The sequence below is a fragment of the Oncorhynchus tshawytscha genome, linkage group LG05 (assembly GCF_018296145.1).
Source record: "Oncorhynchus tshawytscha isolate Ot180627B linkage group LG05, Otsh_v2.0, whole genome shotgun sequence".
Taxonomy (NCBI): Eukaryota; Metazoa; Chordata; class Actinopteri; order Salmoniformes; family Salmonidae; genus Oncorhynchus; species Oncorhynchus tshawytscha.
In genome coordinates this window covers 28,316,154-28,336,538 of record NC_056433.1, presented here as the reverse complement: position 1 = coordinate 28,336,538, position 20,385 = coordinate 28,316,154, and the positions used below count along the sequence as shown (strand labels likewise).

Here is a 20,385-nt window from a genome sequence, read left to right as displayed (position 1 = left end):
TAAACACCCTGAAAAATCTTCTCTCTTCGATATTATTCTAAGAAATACCCCTCATGAGTTTACAGCCAATGGGATATATCAGTTCAGTGACCATTGTCCCATTGCCTGCATAAGAGATGTTGCAGATGAACATGCACTGCACAAAATGCTAAGGGTGAAAACAGTTCTAATCCTTGGTTAACACATAAATTGTCTGAAATTACAGGAAATACATTTAGTTTGGGCTAACGCTAGACTGACTGATTCTACATCAGATTGGCAGTCCTTCAGACAATTGAAAAATAAATGTCTATATCTGGGGTTAGAAAAGCAAAATCACCATATTTATTTGTGTATCGGAGAGTGGTGGTAATCCAGCTAACTTCAGGAAAGTGGAAAGCCTCTGGTCCCATACTAAACAAAATGTACATTTGTAGTGCATTTTGCTTCAGCTGGCAATGTATTTGAAAGGATAATCTTTAAAAATTAATATAATTCTACTAGAGAGTCCTCTAGTCACCTCAGAACAGATTGTAGAGAATGATGCACAAACAGACTCACATATTTTATTTTAATTTCAGCTACTTGATATCTATGATGTACTAAGTGCTTTGCTAAAGATTGATGTTTAAAAAAAAATCCATATGCGCTGACTCACTTAATCCCTTCTTACTGCAGCTCTCTGCAACAGTTCTTGTAGAACCATTGACCCATATTTTGTTTCTGGTGTTATCCCTAAAATCTGGAAAGCAGCACATGTCCTCCCCGTACATAAAGGAGGAGATCCTTCTGACTTAGATAACTACCGTCCAATCTCCAAATTATCTTCCTTAAGAATTGTTTTAACTTCTCACTCTATTCTTAATGTGCACCAATTCAGTTTAGACCTGGACACTGTTTCAGCTGCTACGCTTGTTTTACATGATGTGTTGAATTGTTTAGATCATAAAAATCATTGTGCTGCCTTATTTATAGACCTTTCCGAGGCCTTTGACACTGTTGACCAAAACACTCTTATTCAAAGGTTGAGTGAAATAGCCTGTATCAGGCTTCTTGCATGTGGTTGGAGAATCGTCTGTCAGATAGGACTCAATGCGTGATTTCTGATGGTGTCAAGTCTAGTTTCCTGGATATTACAAAAAGTTTTACCACAGGGGTCAGTACTGGGGCCTGTTCTCTTTACAATTTAATAAATAATATTGGTCTATCGGTTATGCAGACTACACTGATATGTATGCCATTACCCCAACTGTTGACCAGGCTATGTTAGAGATGCAATGTGATTTTGTTGCCTTACAGAAAGCCCTTGTTTGTTTAGAACTTGTACTTAATGCAGGTAAGACTAAATATATGTTGTTCTCCAATTCTCACAAAAAAGTTTCAGATGGACTACATATTTATTCATTGGATGGTTCTCCCATCGATCAGGTTCCCTCCTATAAATATCTGAGCATTTGGATTGACAAAGATTTAAAGCAAAAATATATATACACTGCTCAAAAAAATAAAGGGAACACTAAAATAACACATCCTAGATCTGAATGAATGAAATATTCTTATTAAATACTTTTTTCTTTACATAGTTGAATGTGCTGACAACAAAATCACACAAATTATCAATGGAAATCAAATTTATCAACCCATGGAGTTCTGGTCCTCTTGCAGGAACTGCTGGCACACTCCAGCCACATGAGGTCTAGCATTGTCTTGCATTAGGAGGAACCCAGGGCCAACCGCACCAGCATATGGTCTCACAAGGGGTCTGAGGATCTCATCTCGGTACCTAATGGCAGTCAGGCTACATCTGGCGAGCACATGGAGGGCTGTGCGGCCCTCCAAAGAAATGCCACCCCACACCATGACTGACCCACCGCCAAACCGGTCATGCTGGAGGATGTTGCAGGCAGCAGAACGTTCTCCACGGCGTCTCCAGACCCTGTCACGTCTGTCACATGTGCTCAGTGTGAACCTGCTTTCATCTGTGAAGAGCACAGGGCCCAGTGGCAATTTTGCCAATCTTGGTGTTCTCTGGCAAATGCCAAACGTCCTGCACGGTGTTGGGCTGTAAGCACAACCCCCACCTGTGGATGTTGGGCCCTCATACCACCCTCATGGAGTCACATGCACATTTGTGGCCTGCTGGAGGTAATTTTGCAGGGCTCTGGCAGTGCTCCTCCTGCTCCTCCTTGCACAAAGGCGGCGGTAGCGGTCCTGCTGCTGGGTTGTTGCCCTCCTACGGCCTCCTCCATGTCTCCTGATGTACTGGCCTGTCTCCTGGTAGCGCCTCCATGCTCTGGACACTAAGCTGACAGACACAGCAAACCTTCTTGCCACAGCTCGCATTGATGTGCCATCCTGGATGAGCTGCACTACCTGAGCCACTTGTGTGGGTTGTAGACTCTGTCTCATGCTACCACTAGAGTGAAGCACCGCCAGCATTCAAAAGTGACCAAAACATCAGCCACGAAGCATAGGAACTGAGAAGTGGTCTGTGGTCACCACCTGCAGAACCACTCCTTTATTGGGAGTTTCTTGCTAATTGCCTATCATTTCCACCTGTTGTCTATTCCATTTGCACAACAGCATGTGAAATGTATTGTCAATCAGTGTTGCTTCCTAAGTGGACAGTTTGATTTCACAGAAGTGTGATTGACTTGAAGTTACATTGTGTTGTTTAAGTGTTTCCTTTATTTTTTTGAGCAGTGTATATGGATAAGCTAGAAGTAGATCTTGGCTCTCCCTAAATAGCAAGAAGCGGATTGTACAGTCAACTTTCCTGACAGTTCTTGACTATGTTGACACCATTTATCAGATTTCAGCAGCCACTATTCTTAAACGTTTGGATGCCGTCTACCATAGCACCCTTCGCTTTATCACAGGGGACAGTTTTAATACTCACCACTGCATCCTGTATCAAAAGGTTGGCTTGTCCTCTTTAAAGTCCCGTAGATCACTTCTACTCAAGATTCCAGTTTACTTAACTTTGTTTCTAACGCATAAAATAATGAGCTACCAAACCTGCTCGAAGGATTGATTAACTATTTAGGTCCCTCTGGTCTCAACCATTTAGCTAAATCCTCCTTTAGTTTTAGTTCCCCCCAATGATGAAATAACCCCCAAAAATCGTTGCATCTTAATTCCCTGGTGCCACTAGTGCAGTTTAGGACTCTGGTGTTGAATTAATTAATTGCAGTTGTTTCGATTGATTGTAGTGGTTTATTTGTAGAGATTGTAGTGTTGAGGTTGTGCCTTGTGGTTATTTTTATTCTTCTTGTTTTATTTGTAATGTACATTTATCTTCCTGTTTGTGAGAAAATGTTTGTACTTAGGTCACCATTGGGAAAGAGACACTGGTCTCAATTGGGCTACCCTGAATAAATAAAAGGTAATAAAAATTCAAATTGATTCACAACAGGAAACAGGAGTGGGTTTGGGCGGTAAATCTCGGTAACCAGATTCTCGCTATTAAAGTTTTTACCCTTTTGGAACTTTCTCACCATTCGAATATTGGAAATATCAGTTCCACTCTTCACTCTGAGCAAGCAGTCCACAGACAGTCACACACACGCACAGTATTCCTGTCTGCACGCTACATAGCCCTGTGTCTGTGCAGCTCTGTACTGCCTTGTTGTTGACCCCAAGACGGCCCCTGAACGTGCAGGGAGTCATTTCTGTGCCTGTGTGCATTTGTGGCTAATGTTTACTGGCAGCCCCAACTCCAATCTTACCCAACAGACAGTCTGGCCACTGGGGACCCCTGTCAATATGCTGGAAATATATGCTGGAAACAATCTTGCTCTACTCTGCTTTTTATTGCCCTCCCCTTTCACTTCTCTTTTCATGTCTGTCTTTGGGTTTCTCTCTCTTCTCTCTCTCTCTCTCTCTCTCTCTCTCTCTCTCTCTCGCTCTCTCTCTCTCTCGCCCTCCATTGAATTGGAAGTTAATTGAAAATAATGTAATTGAATGGAATACACAATGGAATTGATTGAATATACAGAACGTTAGAGTCTGAGGTTTGGCAGCTTTGTTGCCATTATACATGGAAGCACAGCCCAAAGATGGTAGCTGCCTGTGACTAGATCTGTCACCAATAAGGAGACTCTATACTGCTGTGTCATTTGGATTGAAATTCACAGTGACACTTGGATAGATAATCCCCAGATCTGTAAATTAATCTCTCTCTCTCTCTCTGTCTTTCTCTCTCTACCTCTCCCTCCATCTGCCTCTCTTTCTTTTATTCTCTCTCTCTCTCTGTCTGTCCCCCACAACTGCTATTTTCATCACAGTACGACGTCCTGTATCAGTCGTTGCAGGGTCCCATCCAAACCCCCAAATGACAGCATAATGAAGGCACTAAGATAGCTGACAGATTGTGACCCATATCTAGGCTGCTATTTCTCATGATGGGTTTCCACCAACCCCGTTCTCTGGCGTTCCTTTGATCTTCTTGGCAGCTTGGCACACACGGCTCATTCTTTTGAATGCTCATTTCTGGTTGCCTTTTTCTGTTGCAAAGCTATCGATTTAGATCTATGCTACGTGGCTACTTATGTAGGGAAGGTGTCTTATCCGCCTACATCTAAATAACATATGGCTCTTCCCAAAAAGAGCTTCTAAACCAGGAAGTTTCCCCAGTGTTTATGATGATGATGTCATCTCCCTAAGTCTACCATTACGACATTCACCGAACCTGCTTAAAGAATATCGGCATAGGTCCCTATTAGTAGATATCGCGCTAAGCTGTTAAACTATCCCAGCATACCACCCTGCATACCACTGCTGGCTTGCTTCTGAAGCTAAGCAGGGTTGGTCCTGGATGGGAGACCAGATGCTGCTCAAAGTGGTGTTGGAGGGCCAGTAGGAGGCACTCTTTGCGCTGGTCAAAAAAATATCCCAATGCCCCAGGGCAGTGATTGGGGACACTGCTCTGTGTAGGGTGCCGTCTTTCGGATGGGATGTTAAAATGTGTTTCCTTACTCTCTGATGTCATTAAAGATCCCATGGCACTTATTGTAAGAGTAGGGGTGTTAACCCTGGTGTCCTGGCTAAATGCCCAATCTGGCCCTCAAACCATCACGGTCACCCAATAATCCCCAGTTTACAATTGGCTCATTCATCCCCCTCCTCTCCCCTGTAACTATTCCCCAGGTTGTTGCTGTAAATGAGAACGTGTTCTCAGTCAACTTACCTGGTAAAATAACGGATAAATGAAATTTTCATAGATCTTAATGATCCAGCAAACCTTGTCTTTATCACACAAAATATGTTTTTGAAGTCAGGAGAGTCTCAGAAACGGAGGAAAGAGATCCTGGGAGAAGAATGTCAGGGATGATGCCTCTTTTAGAAATGGAAGCCGTTGGAAGAGTTTGAAAAAGAAAGATGGGTCAAATGAGATTGTGCTCTGCTGGTTTTGAAAGTTGCACTGTTGTCACAAACGGTTGCTTAGTGACAGTTTATTGAGGTGAAATGAACTATGGGGACAGGACAATCTTATTTAGATTCTTATTTAGGTAGGGCTATTTGTGTTGTTTGGTTATAGTGGTGTCCTTGTCACACATCCAGTCCTTCTATGTAAAGAGTATTTGGACTTTATGGAGAGTATTTTTACTGTATCGCTTTTGAGATTGTTATCCTTTTTCGCTAAGTAGAGGTCAGATCTCTTATGCCACAACTCAACTTTCTATAGTTTTTTTCTTCAGTTCTACCTTTGGACTTTAACTATTCATAGAGGGATATAGGCACTTTGGAATTCAATATTTCTTCGCTTGTTGAAATAAGAATTTGCCATTTAATCTGCTCCAAATGCAATTTCTAATTTGAACAAGGGGGATATTTGTTCCCTTACCTTAAAATAAGTCTTTGGATAAGGAATGTCTGCAATCCACACTTATAAAAAAATATTAGCATTTCCCGACCAAAACCCCATGTAAATCAATATCCCCAATGTTCTGAATTTGCCCAAATAATTTCAGACTCAGATATCCATATTTAACCCATGTCAAGCTACTGATAAACGTGAGCATATTGATGAACTGCATCACACAATATGAATATGTAATGGTGTCAGTCATTATACCAGGCTCTCTGTGTATTTCCATTGTATCTGCCTGAATATGCAACATTATAATGGGTGCTGGAGATTAATACAAAACACACATTGCAGTGGAAGACAATTCCAAAATCTCTCCAAATAAAACTCAATCCTCTCAGCTCTCACCGCTAAGCCTGTTACGACAATTACAGTATACCACAAAGGCGGCCTGGGGTCCGCCTACATTATTGATGCAACTTGGGTTAATACTAAACAGCGTAGCATCGCATTGTCTCAGAGACTCTGAACACTCCAGACTCCAGCGAGGCGGAGAAGATTATCTCTCCTTTTCAAAATGGCCTCCCTCTCCAATGAATTACCTGACTGCGCAGTAATCACAAAGTCACGCCTGAAGGCATGCAAGGTTCCGAGGGCACCAAAAGAAAATGGGGAAATCATTATCAGAAAATCAAGCCTTTTGCCCCGTCCCCCTGGAAACATGGAAATCAAGTCCCTGTCAAATAAAAAATAAAAAACTGCCCTCTTTATTAAAAACGGGAAAACAGGAGGCTTTGGCTGCATTCCAAATACCACCCTATATAGTCCATTACATTTGACCAGAGCCTTATGGTCAAAACTAGTGCACTATATTGTGGATAGGGTGTCATTTGGTATGCTACCCTTGATACGACATTAAACGGAGCCCTGTCTTCCAGACAAGTGTTGTTATTAGACTGGTAAATGTGTTGTTCTCTGTCTCTCTTCTCAGATGGCAAGTCGGAGAGCGGGGAATTGGACCTGGACGGCATCGACGATAATGAAATTGAGAGGGTATGCTCTTCCTCTTAAGTGCTTTTGAGATAAGAATACTTTTAACACAAATCATAATGATTTTTCTTTAAACACAAGCTTCCTCTACTTATGTCCCTTACATGAGAGCTTTTTTGTTGTTCCATATCCCAATTCCCCCAGAGTGCCAGCCGTTATGGGGCGGCAGGTAGCCTAGTGGTTAGAGCGTTCGACTATTAACCGAAAGGTTGATAGATCGAATCCTCTAGCTGACAAGGTAAAAATCTGTCATTCCCTGTTCCTGGGCCGTCATTGTAAATAAGAGTTTGTTCTTAACTGACTTGCCTAGTTAAATAAAAATGTTTTTTTAATCAACAACGACACTGGAGTAATTAGGGTTAAGTGCCTTGCTCAAGGGCAGATCAACAGATTTTTCACCTCGTCTGCTCAGGGATTCGAACTAGCAACATTTTAATTACTGGCCCTATGCTCTAACTGCTAGTCTACGTGCTACCTACCCTAGCACTTTACCGTTATAGCACCTTACTAAAACCCTTACTTCCCCCTTCCTTCTTGCAGTATATCCTCAACGACAAAGAAGTGAGAGTTAAGACGGCCCTGTGGATGAAGCAGAATGAGGAATATCTGAGGGAGCAGAAAGGTGAGCGAACAGACAGAGGCAAAACCTCTCATGCTCTATTCAAAATACACATATTCATATTGATCCACCGTGTTACGACGCAGTTCCCAAACAGGTTTTCATATTTGCCAGCGCTGTAATGAACCAATTGTTCCCAATCCTCGATGGTCAAAAATGTTTGTTTAAGATTTTCTGCTGTCATCATGGTCATTAACCTCTTTGCTGAGCATTTGAAGTACTTGTACGTCCCTTCAATATATGTATCTATGTTCATTTATGTTCATTCACCCTCGCCCAGTTGAACCAATGGAATTTATTAGGCTGTTATTTTGTTGTAAGTGGCTTAATAGCTAGGATCAACAGAAAAGGATGTCTCCCAAATTATGCCCTATTCCCTTTATAGTGTACTACCTCCCATAAGGCACTGGTCAAAAGTAGTGCACCAAATAGGGAATAGGGTGCCATTTGGGGATGCATCCTCTATTCCCTCTGTTGGGGATGCATCCTCTATTCCCTCTGAAATACAGCTGTAACTAAGTCTTCTATTCTATCAGTACCAGAATACAGTAATTACCTATACTATACTATTGTCTATACATAATGACCTATTCAGTCCTTACTGTCTATTGTAGAGGTGATATATCCAGTTGTTTTGTTCTTGTTTTTTTTTAGAAAAGGAGGAGAGGATAACTAAAGAGAAAGAGCAAGGGACCTACAAGGAAAAGGTAAGGGATCGAAGGGTGGATATGGTATGTGTGTGTTTCTGTCTGTCTGGGTTTTATATGCATTCGTTTCATGTGCATGCTTTTGCAGCTGTGTGCTCAAGAATTGTGTGTGCACGTGTGTGTAGAGGTGGCCCTTCCTCAGTCCCGGCTGGCTACAGACACAGAACAGCTGTTTGTCTAGAGCTTTCGCATATTTTCAGTTTGAGCCAAATCAGCCTGTGCTCTGTTCTGGTCTTCAGTTTCAATGCAGAGGCTCCAGAGACTATATGAATATGACTACTATGGCAGGGGTGCGCTAACCCTGCACTAACCTGTCTCGCCATCTCCACATCTGCCCGCTTTCACCCCGGTCGGATTAGCCGTACTCTAGCAGAGTAGCAGACCGCCTAATGAGGTGCAGAGAGGACATGATACCTATTCCAGATGCTCAGGGGTGAAGTTACCCTTAGGTACAGATATAGGATCAGCTTCCTCTCCCCCCAATATTAACCTTAACCATTACTATAGAAAATGTAAAACTGTCTCAAGATCAGTGTCTAGAGGCACAACTACGGAGGAGGGGCTCAAGGTCCACAGTAGTTGGGGTCTCATTGTGGTCAAGGCAGTGGGGGTTTTCCTTGTGCTGATACAGCGTTCTGTATGATAAACAGGACCTGCGTCCTGGATGGTGCCCTATTTCCTATATAGTGCACTACTTTTGACCGGAGCCCTATAGGCCCTGTCAAAATTAGTAATGCACTACATTAGGGTGCCATTTGGGACACAACCAAGGTCTTTCACAGACTTTTTTAGGGTGACATCATGCTTCCTGACCCCAAAGAAAAAGGGCGTATCGTCCATGACTTAATACAACACTTAACTAGCTACTGTTGTTATTACTATCAACAGCGATTCCAGTTAATGAGTTTACCATTTGATACGTTATCACTAATATCAATATATCAATCTATGCATGTAACTCTCAACTTGGTGTCCCACGGCGTGCAATGTCCTGCAGCTGAGTTCTCAGTCTCTGGTCTTGGAGAACTACTGGTTGCTGGGCTGGAACAAAAGTCTACAGGACCAGATTAGAGAATGCCACTCTATACATCTATCATATCTGACATAGTAGTATGTACAGTATATCTGCATCGCATTATTAAGTCTCCCAAATTCCTCCCTAAATAAAAATAAATAATAAAGGTAATCTTAATGCATCCAACAATCTAATGGAACTCATTCAACCAATTTTAAATTCCTCCCAACATATCAGGGGGGTATTCACTAGGAACCAAACGTAAGCAAATGGCTGAAATGGGGAGGGACTAACCTGAACTTGTCCAATAACAAACACTTGTTTTCGTTGCAAAACATTTTGCACCGGTTTACTATGGTGTGTACTAACGAACACACTCCAGATCTTCTCAACTCTCCCCCCTCTCTCTTCCCCTTGCAGCCCAAGAAAACGTCCAAGAAGCGGGAGCCCATCCGTGCCAGTACGGCGGGCGAGGCCATCGAGAAGATGCTGGAGCAGAAGAAGATCTCCAGCAAAATCAACTACGACGTGCTGCGTGACCTTAACAGCAAGGGTGGCAGCGGCAACAGCAGCCCTGCCCAGCCAACCTCCACGGAAGAGCCACCCAGTGGCCCCCCTGGGCGGAAGAGGCTGACCCGCCGCAAGAAGCAGCCCAACAAGACCAATATGGGCCTGGCCACCACCATCATGGGCAAGAGGTAAGGGGATTTCAACTAGAATTGTTAGAAGTAACCTAGCCTTCACATATGGATGAGTGTAACTAACATTTACATTTTAGTAGACGCTCTAATCCAGAGCAATTACAGTAGTGAGTGCATACATTTACCTACTGGTCCACTGTGGGAATCACACCCACAAACCTGAAGTTGTAAGCAGCATGCTCTACCAACTGATCCACATGGGAGAATTAGCTTGGGTTGAGCTAATTCTGTTCTCATTAGTAGGTCTGCAGGTTTTATTTCTTAAAGGGATACTTTGAGATTTTGGCAATGAAAGCCCTTTATCTACTTTCCCAGAGTCAGATGAACTTGTGGATACCATTTTTATGTCTCTATGTGCAGTTTAAGGAAGTGGCTAACTAGTGTTAGAGCAATTGCTAACAAGCTGTTACCATAGACTTCCAGTCATTGCGTTAACGTTTTTACACTGCTGCTACTTGTTGTTTATTATCTATGCATAGTCACTTTATCCCTACCTACATGTTCAAATTACCTTGACTATATAGCATCATTATTGTTATTTTATTGTGTTACTTTTTTTTAAATAGATTTTTATTTATTTATTTTTACTTTAGTTTATTTATTGAATATTTTCTTAACTCTATTTTCTTAAAACTGCATTGTTGGTTAAGAGCTTGTAAGTAAGCATTTCACGGTAAGGTTGTATTCGTTGTATGCGACAAAAATTTGATGGAGTTTGATTTGATTTGAATGCTATTCATGTGTGAATATAGGAGAAGGTACAGTAGTGAAATGCTAATGTCAGGACTATGCTTCGACAGAGAAGGAATTGGAGTTATATAGAAATGTTTAGATTGCGAAAAGTCCTTTTGGTTGGAAAATATCCTAATAGCTGGGCTCTGAGAAGCACTTCTGGGATAGAAAATACAACAAGGCTAATGTTGCTTATGATGCCTCTCTCTTATCGAGGTATTAAACAGACAGGCTATTCAACAAGCCATTTTTATAATTTCCTGACAACATGGAAACACTTTCACATAACCACAGGAACCAGGCCCTTTTTACCACCAATAATAGGCACCAATTGTGGCATAAAGGTCCCCTATTGCCTCTGGAGGTGTTCAAATTGTACACCCTCCTCAGTCCCCCACTACCACTCACCCCATTTCTGATCCCTAGGCTGGTTTGCTGAAAACAAGCCAATCTTGCCCTCTGGACGTCATGTCTGAGGTGTCCGTCTTCCCCCCTCTCTCCAATTAATCCTCCAGTTGGACTCCAAATGTCCTTGTGAGAGATGTAATGAATGCAGAGCAGACGGAGCATGAGATCACGACTTCTGTTACTGACACGCCACGGCAGACCATTTCTCATTTTGCCAATAATTTCTAGATCATGCCACGGCCACATTAATGATAATTAACATTTTGGTAATGAATTCTGAATTGGTAATGAAAATGAGATGTGAGGCACTGTTGGAGAGCTGATGAGTAGACTGCCGGTAGAATTATAAAGCCCCCATCACCTACCCTACTCCCCCTTCATCAGGCTCAGGTGCCGGGGTCGGTACTATCTAGTCTCTGGTCAACTCCAACAGATTGGAGCTATCCCTTCAGGCCTCGATTCTTCATCAAAAGGCAGATGCTGGGTTTATATTCAATTTTCTCCCACTAACAATGGATTGACTGCCATCAGTTATGAATGTTATGTGTCCATGGAAGTAGAGCTCATTTGATGGAATCGTGTCACTTCTGGCTATTCAGTGTGTTAATGAATTAGATACAAGCATTACGGTAGGATTTTTTATGAACGTTGAAGACCTAGACATCATGTTTCAACTAAGTAGGGTCCAGCCTTTCATTCGTCATATTTAAGGTTGCACGTCTTCTCCTATTGTTTGAGCACAAAGCCTTACAGTCTTATTGACTCATTGATGCACTTGTGTCCCATCACTGCAACCTTGAAGTTGCTGAGGCTCTGGGCTTCAACCGAACAGACCACCAGTTCTCAGAATGTGATCAGCCTACGTGGGGGGAGGTGGGGAGTAGACGACGTGGACCAAATCAAATGTATTTATATAGCCCTTCTTACATCAGCTGATATCTCAAAGTGCTGTACAGAAACCCAGCCTAAAACCACCAAGCAGGTGTAGAAGCACAGTGGCTAGGAAAAACTCCCTAGAAAGGCCAAAAATCTGACAAAGAACTCGAGTTTTAGTTCCAGTGCTACAGCAGCGGATCTGAGCCTCCTGCTGGATTATGGGAAAGCATCTGGAACTCTGTCTGTTGGGATGATGAGAGGGGGGTAGGATTAGTTTCCCTGTGTGCACTTTAGCTGGCCTGGTTTTGCCTAGCTTGGCCAGCACCCTGAACTATAAGGTATGCCAGCCTCACTTCTGTTCATAAAGCACCTTCTATTCCCGTCAGTGAGAAATGGCTACGTTTTGTTTCTGTTTCGTACGTGTTTCCTCATTGGATTCAAATAAGAATGTGTGCATTTTTAATACTCCCTCAACTTTATATCAGCATCTAGTATTGAATCACAGCCAGATATCTGAGACTGAGGGAACAGAGTGAATTTCTCTAAGTGTTTCTCTTGAATGTTTGAAAGCTAGCACTTGGTATGCGACTTGGTATCCCCGTACAACACATTTCAGTTTGTTGTCACATAAAATGCTCAGTGCTTGTCATTGTGATGCATCTTACATTAGTCGGAGGCAAGATTGCTCTCTTTAAAGTTGTTGCTGCCTCCCATTTGTATGAGGAACCGCGGTGCGAGTCGAGCTTGTGGGATTCAGGTGGCTTAGCCTGCTCTTGGATCTGGCTGTTATACCTGGTACCTCAGAGCGTGTGTTGTGTTTTAAAAGCCCTTAGAGGAAAGGAGTGGAAAGGGAGAAGGGAGCCTGACAGTAAATCCATTGTTCGCTGTGATCCTGTTGGTTAGTGCGCCGCCGCGCTTACACAACCCCCCAGACTCCTTATCCTCGGATGACGCACAGCTAGTGTTGTTGATAATATCATCCTAGCCTCCCCCTCCCACTCAGAGCGGAGAACTTTGTCACTGAATTGAAATACTTTCTTAGACACAAACTTGGAACAGTATCTGATGCATGTTTTTTTTTCCCTTCTCATTTGAACCAGGTAAATTAATTGAGAAGTAGTTGTCATCTGCATTAATGGCCCGGCAAGATATACAGGACACATCAACAGAGACATCAACAAACACAACAGCAGAATCAGTCCAATACAGTAATTAAACATATATTTCCCCCATTACAAGGCTGAAACTCTTTTCTCACTGACAGAACTGGAGCTAACTGTCCGAGTCTGAACGTGCTCAGCTATCTATGGTGCTCTCTCACTCACAGAGCAGAGACTCTTAGAATTAATTTTCTGTCTCGCATTCAGACACACTCTGAACACTGAAACTTTCCCACAGCCACAGATCACGAGAAGTCTCACCCCTCCCTTTCACTACAAGTCCTCCACCAGCTGCCAGACGAAAGCCCCCTCCGCGCCCACCAAACTAACAAAGATGGAAAAGCGCTCTTCCAGAGAGGTCAAAACTAATTACCCTGTAGTTCTTTGTCCCTCATCAACTCCTCCCTCCCGCCCCATCCCTTTCTCTTTATGAAAGCTGCAATCCCTGACTAGTCAAGGTTGGTTGTTTTAAGTGTAAATTGTAACGAACGGTGGCAGAAAAGTCTGTGTGCTGATCTCTTTTCAGGGAGTCCCGCAGGAGCCTCTCAACCGTACCCTTTACTTGACCTTGATATGACTTTCGTTTTACTGGTAGCATTCGGGACCAGTGACACAGCAGGAAACTTCAGCAGACACACAGAGCTGTTCTGCATTTGAAAGGGCTCGTAATTCCAGCCTCCCGGCGACCTTTTTTCTCCTGACTAGTTTTCGATACAATACAATAATGTCAACCTTGGGGTCAGGTGTGTCTTTATTGACCTCACAAAGGTCAAAGTTTGGAGCAAGAAGCACAGGCTGTCTCGTCTCACGCTGGCCAGAAATAGCAGCCCAGGATCTGGAGCACCCTGATGTGTTTTGCAGGGTTCGTCTCTGAGAGATTGCCTCTCGCCTTCTCCCCCTCAAACTATCTCCAATTTCCTCTTGAAATGTCATCATTTCCATCCGGCTGCTACTTTTCCCTCTGCTGTGACTCCCCCTCCCCCTTTGCCTGCTAACCCACTCCCAGCACCCGTGCGAAAGGCTACCTCTGCAAACCAACAGATGACACTGATGCTCTGGTTCATGCCAAAGCCCTCAGATGCCCATCCGGTTGCTGTTGAGGGGACCTGTTATGGAGGCACCTGGGTGTGGAATGTGCTGTGGCTGTGTGTGGATGATGCACCATACAGCCAGACCCCCTGGTAGGCTCCCCTAGACCCCCACCCCCTTCCATGCCCTCAAGCACAGCCCCCAACCGACAGATTGATTCGTCAACTCTCCACAGCACCTCTGTCATGTCGTGCCACATCCCCAGTATCCCTGCATTGGTAAACACTGGAGTTGTTGACAGACGATTTCCCCAGAGGGCAGGATCTGGCCTATCAGTGTCTCCCTGAGCCATGCCTGTGGGGAGCGGAGGGAAGGCACGCGAGCAGACCCTGTCTCCACCCGTAGGCAGGAAAGGACTTGCAGAGTGACGTGTGCAGAACAGGACCTGGATGTCTGGTTGTGTGGGCTTCTCTTTCCTATGGACTATACAGATCACATAGCAGACTCTGTAATGTTTAGTCTGTTTAATGCACCAGAGAGCTCTTTTCCTGAGATGTATTTTCCGGAACGCCTGGCATTCTTCCTGTTCTCAAACAGTCTGAGGGATGGCTCAAGCTCGCAGATGCATTTCTTATGTCAGTAAATCTCTGCCCACGCTCCACTCTCGCAGTGCCTCTCTTGTCAGGGGCAGCCACTTATTTGTGTGTGGAAGAATCCCAGCGTCTTCTTAGCCAGACAGTCACTGTCTCCCCCACTGGCACCCCTTGTCCGTCTGTGCAATTGTGCGAAACAGCAGCTAGTCAGAGTCTTCTCTTAAAGATTAGCAGTGGAGACTGATTGCCGGGTGGAAGTCCTTCTTCAAAGGAACTTCCCTCAGCTGCACTGACATCTGACCTCTCTGTAAAGTGAATGGTAACAGAGGTCATAGATGGCTCACCCACTATTGTTCCACATTGTTGAGGGCAGTGATTTATCTGTAGCTTGTGGTCAGGCAGTCTGGAGGGCACCTTGATGTTTGAGCTCGAAAACCACTTCCTGCTGTTAGGAACAATGGCTGTGTCCCAACTCAAATCAAAGTGCACAGGACACAGCAGGTGTAAAACAGAACAGTGAGACTCTTACTTGCAAGCTCTTTCCCAAAAATGCATTATTCAATATCAAGTTAAGATTAAATAATATAAAGTTTTAAAAAACGAATAATACAAATATGAGAATGTAAGCTATATACAGGGTCAGTGCCAGCACCATAATTTTGATATGCAGGGATCCTGGAGTAGAGGTAGATATGATATGTACATGTAAGCAGGGGTAAAAACATCACTGGTAGCAGGATAGATAATATAAATAAATGAATAACAATTATAGCAGCAACGTTTGTGTGCAAGCGTGTCAGTGTCGGTGTTTGTGAATGTATGGGTATACACCTGTTGGTGTGCATAGAGTCGGTGCAGATAGTCCGTGAGTGAGGGTGGGCAGCCATTGTTTAGCTGTTCAAGAGTCTTATTTCTTGAGGGTAGAAGCTGTCTTGGAGCCTGATGGTCCGAGACCTGATGCTCTGGTACCGCCTGCTGGACGGTAGCAGAGAGAACAGTCCATGACTGGGGTGGATAGAGTCTTTGGCAATTATTTGAGGCCTTCCTCAGACACCGCCTAGTATGAATAGGTAATAGTACCCCTATGGTACTGATTGGGCTCTGGTCCAAAGTAGTGCACTATGTAGGGAATAGGGTGTTATTTGGGAAGCGCCCAATGTGGCAAAGGTGGCTTGGACCATACAATCTCATTGGCTAGGAGCTCTTTGAGGGGATGCTATTTCAGTGGATGTAATTTTGTCAATTTTGCCTTCCATGCTAAATGTTAACACTTATATCTAACGTATGAAGGAAATATCTTTTTCACCTTATGTATGGTGTGCATTAGTTCATGTTTATTGATTCATTGATGTTTATTATGTTTTAATTCATGTATTAGTGTGTACTCTTTATAGTGTAGACAATCAGCCATTCAATTGGCTACATTTGTTAATGTGATAGGCAATATAATCATTATTACATTTGATACGTTTGCTCTTATTTACCAATGGTAAATTACATTAAGTCCCTTTCACAAGAACAATCATTCACAACAACAAGCAGGTTGTTAACCATTTGAGGGAAGTCATGAATCCTCATAGACTCAGAGGTTGAACTGCTCAGGGCAACTGGTGAAGATAAATCACGGAGCCTTGGTGCTGCAAATCTATCTATGTGGTGATCCACACACATTTCTGTGCCGGCCCTCTTTCTCCATCTGCTTCTCTGCGTCAAGGGAAGGTGATGCAGACATTTCTTGTGTCTCAAGCTGTCTCCGTGGGAACTCCCTCCCACTCACCGGGTTGCCATGGGCACAGCTCTCAGCTGTAGTCCTACTAGATAGGCCTGGGCTGAACAGGCGTTCTGACCACTGTTAGAGTAAATATTCAGTGCAGGATTATAATAAAGAAACTCCACCTCTTACCCTATTGTTTTGTTAGGGGTGGAGATTCATGTATAGAATGAGAACATGAGACTAAATGCAATTCAAGAACAGCCATTTGATATTACTGACTGGCAGTGTAGTCGCAGTGGTCATAAAATCTCCCATGATCTAGACCCTGTAAAACAACACATTTCACTGCACTTATCTGGTGTATGTGACAATAATAAAAATACAAATAAATCTCAGATGATCAATGTTTTGCAGGGAAGGGCATGGTGAACATTTCCCTAGTGGATAACAAACCTGACCTGATCCAACCAAGCGGTCTGTTCGCAATACTATTTGTGAATGTTATTGCGAGTTAGAAAAATGTAGAGGGGGAGCGCGTCTGTGTGTTGGGGGTTGTGGAAGAAAGCCCCCCACAGGCAGTCCCATTTACAGTTGGAGAATACCAACTGTGAAATTGGGTGTGCAGAGATGGGGGAGAGTGCCGTCACAACAGTGAGATACAGTGGGGGGTGGGGTGGGGGGTGTAACTAAATCTCTCCCCGCTGCTGACCTGCTCAGTGGGAGCATCAGATAATAGTCACTTCTTTCTTCCTCCATTCCGAAGATTCCCCATCTCATTCCTATCCCCGAGACCCTCTGTGCCCTCCAGAGTGTGTCTGCAGGAAGCGTGATAAGGCCAGCTGGTCAGCCAGAGGAGGTGAAATCACGTGTGCAGGGGAAAAACTGCTGATGCAAACTCACGGCCCCTGGTCGGATTGCATCTGTATTCTTCCGGGGTAGCCCGTATCGGCTCTTGGATTGGAGATATTGTACTCCATCTTTAATGGCTTTATCCTTGGGGAAAGGGATGGCTTCATGTTCCCTGAGCCAGCCCCCCTGAAAAAAGGTTAGAATCCATAACCTCGCTCTTCAGTGCTGATAGTGGAGTGTGAAAGCAGCAGTGCGCTGGAACATGCCAGAAGGCCTCACTTCTGGCATGTTCCAGCCTATAGCACTATCCTCCAGGCTGTCCCTGGCCGTCTGCCTCCATTCTGCCTCGCACTAGGTGGCTTTAGCCAGCGCTCTACATATTGGCTCTGAATGGCCGTGCCGCAGGAGCGTTTTTCCAGACGCTCAGACACAGTGGTGGAGCTCCGAGGCTCCTGCTAGCCCGTTGGGCCCACGCCCCACAGGTCGTCCGCCTCCACCCACCAGATAGTGAGGGACCTGGCAATACTCGTGTTCCATCTGTGCTCACCCCTTTGCAGGAAGGCAATGGGGGGAAATAATCAGGGTGTGGCCCCTTCATACTGGTACCCACACCAGCTGGACAGCAAGGACCAGTCCTAAGCTAGTCACATTGTGGGTGATCACTGCTACTACCACCACCCACTGTGGTATGGTCGAGTGCACACTCCCTTCAAATATATTTATATCCACACATCTGCTGTGCGATATTGGCTCCAGTGAAATATGGCTTCCCTTCCCCTGCTGTCAGATTGAATTGACAAGCATTATTGACGTGGTGACATATGGGCCTGCCTGGAAAAAGCTCTCGCTCTGAACCGATGGCGGGGAGAGATGTTCTAATAGCACCACCACACATTTTACAGTCAAGTCCAATGGCTGTCATTTAAATGCTTGCTGCAAAGCCCTCTAATATGTATCTCTTAACTGTAGAAGCGTTACATTTCTCTCATTGATATTTTTATTTTTATTTTATTTAACTAGGCAAGTCAGTTAAGAACAAGTTCTTATTTACAATGACAGCCTACCGGGGAACAGTGGGGTAACTGACTTTTTCAGGGGCAGAACAACAGATTTTTGTGTTGTCAGCTCAGGGATTCAATCCAGCAACCTTTTGGTTACTGGCCCAAAAGGCTCTAACCACTAGGCTACCTGCTGCCCCCAATTGATAACTGTGATGAAGTTTCCATGTTGCCATTATTGATCTGAGCTCAGATTTGCTTTAAAAAAAGACAGTACTTGTGTTACTTATGTTACTTCAGTCTAAGTCCTGAATCTTGGTAATACCCTAACCGACCCACATCTCAGACAGACATAACTGATAAATATCAGTACAAATAAAATACCAATTTTAAACAGATGGGAATACCCATCCAACCCTGCCTAGCCCCCCATCTCAGAGGGGGGGTACAAGGGGGAGCTTGGAGAAGCCTAGGAATTAATGATATAATTAACTGGCAGATCTGTCTTTGGTGTACTCGCTCCATTAGAGCTTGTATTGACCATCTGACTAAAGGCTGAGAGGGCATCTGTGGTGCACAGGGCGGGCATTTGGGCACATTTGGGCGTGGTCCCTATGCCAGCCAATTCTACTGGAAGATTCCTTTCCCCTTTTGTGTGACCACAGTTTCACACAAGCGGTCCCATCTCCCCCTTTTACCACAAAAGATGTTCCTCAATCTTGGTTTCAAATATGATGAAATGAAAGTCGAGGCTCAATTCAATTTAACCTGTAGTACAGTATTTATGTAGTATCTTTTTTCCCATGGTCAAATTAAATAAATTTATATTATATTTATATATTTTGTTACATTAGCCTATGAATGTCCTGCTTAACATAATGTTTGTGTCATCATCGCAAATATTATTAATATTTTTTTATTTAACTAGGCAAGTCATTTAAGAACAAATTCTTATTTACAATGACGGCCTACCCCGGATGACACTCGGCCAATTGTGGACCGCCCTATGGGACTCCCATTCATAGCCGGTTGTGATGCAGCCTGGAATCGAACCAGGGTCTGTAGTGACGCCTCTAGCACTGAGATGCAGTGTCTTAGACCGCTGTGCCACTCGGGAGCCCCTCAACTGCACAACTAAACTCGGATGAAAGCAAAATATATATCACAACTATTTATTATTTCTAAATTATTATACACTACCGTTCAAAAGTTTGGGGTCACTTAGACATTTCCTTGTTTTTGAAAGAAAAGCAAATTTTTTTGCCATTAAAATAGCATCAAATTGATCAGAAATACTGTGTAGACATTGTTAATGTTGTAAACAAGTATTGTAGCTGGAAACGGGTGATTTTTAATGGAATATCTACATAGGCATACAGAGGCCCATTATAGGCAACCATCACTCCTGCGTTCCAATGGCACGTTGTGATAGCTAATCCAAGATTATAATTTTAAAAGGCTAATTGATCATTAGAAAACCCTTTGCAATTATGTTAGCACAGCTGAAAACAGTTTTGCTGATTAAAAAAGAAATAAAACTGGCATTCTTTAGACTAGTTGAGTATCTGGAGCATCAGCATTTGTGGGTTTGATTACAGGCCAACACTCTAACCACTAGGCTACCTGCCGCCCCCTTTCTTCTGAAACTCGTCAGTCTATTCTTGTTCTGAGAAATGAAGGCTATTCCATGCGAGAAATTGCCAAGAAACTGAAGTAAATGTTACCCGCAAAACACCACTCTCAACGTCAACAATGAAGAGGCGACTCCGGGATGCTGGCCTTCTAGGCAGAGTTGCAAAGAAAAAGCCATATCTCAGACTGGTCAATAAATAGAAAAGATTAAGATGGGCAAAAGAACACAGAAACTAGACGGAGGAACTCTGCCTAGAAGGCCAGCATCCCGGAGTCACCTCTAATACCGTTGATGTTGAGACTGGTGTTTTGCGGGTATTATTTAATGAAGCTGCCAGTTAAGGGCTTGTGAGGCGTCTGTTTCTCAATTCAAAGCAATAAATATGGCACACAATAGCTCACTTTTGGCATTTTCCAAGAGTCATTGCTTTTCAGGCTAGCAACCGTTCACCTTTCTCAGACAGCATGTTGTTTATGCTGACGTCACAGTGGAATGGGGCTATTCCTGAAAGGA

General features: G+C 43.7%; 1 protein-coding gene across 1 annotated transcript in view; it reads left to right on the top strand.

Annotated features, from left to right (window-relative positions):
* The window catches only part of brf1b (BRF1 RNA polymerase III transcription initiation factor subunit b), a 126,358-nt gene that overhangs the window by 80,957 nt on the left and 25,016 nt on the right, over nt 1-20,385 (top strand). Inside the window, exons 13-16 of the mRNA XM_024420566.1 lie at nt 6,780-6,841; nt 7,379-7,460; nt 8,112-8,164; nt 9,600-9,877. Of these exons, the coding sequence (XP_024276334.1) occupies nt 6,780-6,841; nt 7,379-7,460; nt 8,112-8,164; nt 9,600-9,877 (475 nt within the window). The remainder of the gene's footprint in view (nt 1-6,779; nt 6,842-7,378; nt 7,461-8,111; nt 8,165-9,599; nt 9,878-20,385) is intronic.